We start from the raw sequence: 1,154 nt of genomic DNA on the forward strand, positions 1-1,154 counted from the left end.
CAGGTGCCCGCCGTTTGCAGGCAGCAGCCTCCACAGGACAAGGACCAGATGTGCCCCATCACTCTTCCACGTGCACATGCACACACATGAAGGTCCCTCTGTGTCTTTCTGCCCTGGGCTCCCCTCGCTGGTGTGCCCTGGCCCACACCCTGGTGGCTTTGGGCTCTTTTCCTTCCCCTGTGCCCGGTGCTCCTGCAGCAGGGGTTTGGCACAGGGACACGCTCTGCTCTGCTCTCAGCAGTGCCCATCCCATCTCTGCTCTCCCTTTCCTCTCCCCAGAGGTCGCAGTGGGGGCATGCTGGTGGATCCTCTGCGCTCTGGCTTCAGGCAGCCTGGTGCTGACCCCTCCTCGGGCATCCCGGGGCGCCTGCCCCCGGGGGCGGTTCCACCAGGCGCCAGGTTCGACCCCTTCGGCCCCCTGGGAGCCGGGAGATCCGGGTAGGTCCTTGTCCGTGCCCAGGCCCCACCTGCTCCTGGGTCTGCTGGCTCATCCCCTGTTGCTTTGGGACTGAGCTCTCCCTGCTGGTTTGACTCTGCTCTGAATTTCTTTCCAGGCCAGATCCCGACCACCTTCCCCCTCCGGGCTACGACGACATGTTCATGTGAGGAGCCACGGCGTGGCTGCGGCCACAGCGGTCTCCTGGGGAGCAGCAGCACTTCCCCCTCTCTGCTCCCCTTTTGGGTGGACTTGATCTTCTCAGCAGCATTTCTTCTGCCTGCTCGGGGCCACCTTCCTGTGTCAGACCAGCTATAAAGGTTTCCCTGTGCACGGAACTGAGGAGGAGGCCGTAGGTCCCTTTCTTTCTGTGCTCTTCTGGGGGTGCCCGGGTGTGTGCACCCGGTGGAAGTGATCCTGCCCCATGAGGGGTGCAGCATGGCCTGGGTGCTGTGGGCTTTCCTCCTCTGCTTCTCTGTGGTGGCACTGCTTTGGCTGCTGGGGTTACACGAGCAGTTGTTTATTTGTGGCATTAAAGCCATGAGAATTGAGCGTGGGGGCAGCTGGAGCATCCCCTGCATTCCCCCAGGACTCGTGCGTGCTCCCCCGTGTTTGCAGGAGCTGGGCTCAAGCCAAGACCTGGCTCCTGGGGCTCTTGGCTCCCTGTCCCTGGGGATTTTGGTGGCCAGTGCTGAGGAGGGAGCTGGCCTCTTGGCAC

General features: G+C 63.0%; 1 protein-coding gene across 1 annotated transcript in view; it reads left to right on the forward strand.

Moving 5' to 3' along the window:
• The window catches only part of PSMF1 (proteasome (prosome, macropain) inhibitor subunit 1 (PI31)), a gene marked incomplete at its 5' end in the record, with an annotated part of 3,824 nt that extends 3,218 nt beyond the window's left edge, over positions 1–606 (forward strand). The window contains 2 exons of the mRNA XM_008945316.1: positions 280–438; positions 555–606. Of these exons, the coding sequence (XP_008943564.1) occupies positions 280–438; positions 555–606 (211 nt within the window). The remainder of the gene's footprint in view (positions 1–279; positions 439–554) is intronic.
• Between the last annotated feature and the right edge of the window lie 548 nt (positions 607–1,154).

The sequence above is a fragment of the Merops nubicus genome, unplaced genomic scaffold (assembly GCF_000691845.1).
Source record: "Merops nubicus isolate BGI_N331 unplaced genomic scaffold, ASM69184v1 scaffold25278, whole genome shotgun sequence".
Lineage (NCBI taxonomy): Eukaryota > Metazoa > Chordata > Aves > Coraciiformes > Meropidae > Merops > Merops nubicus.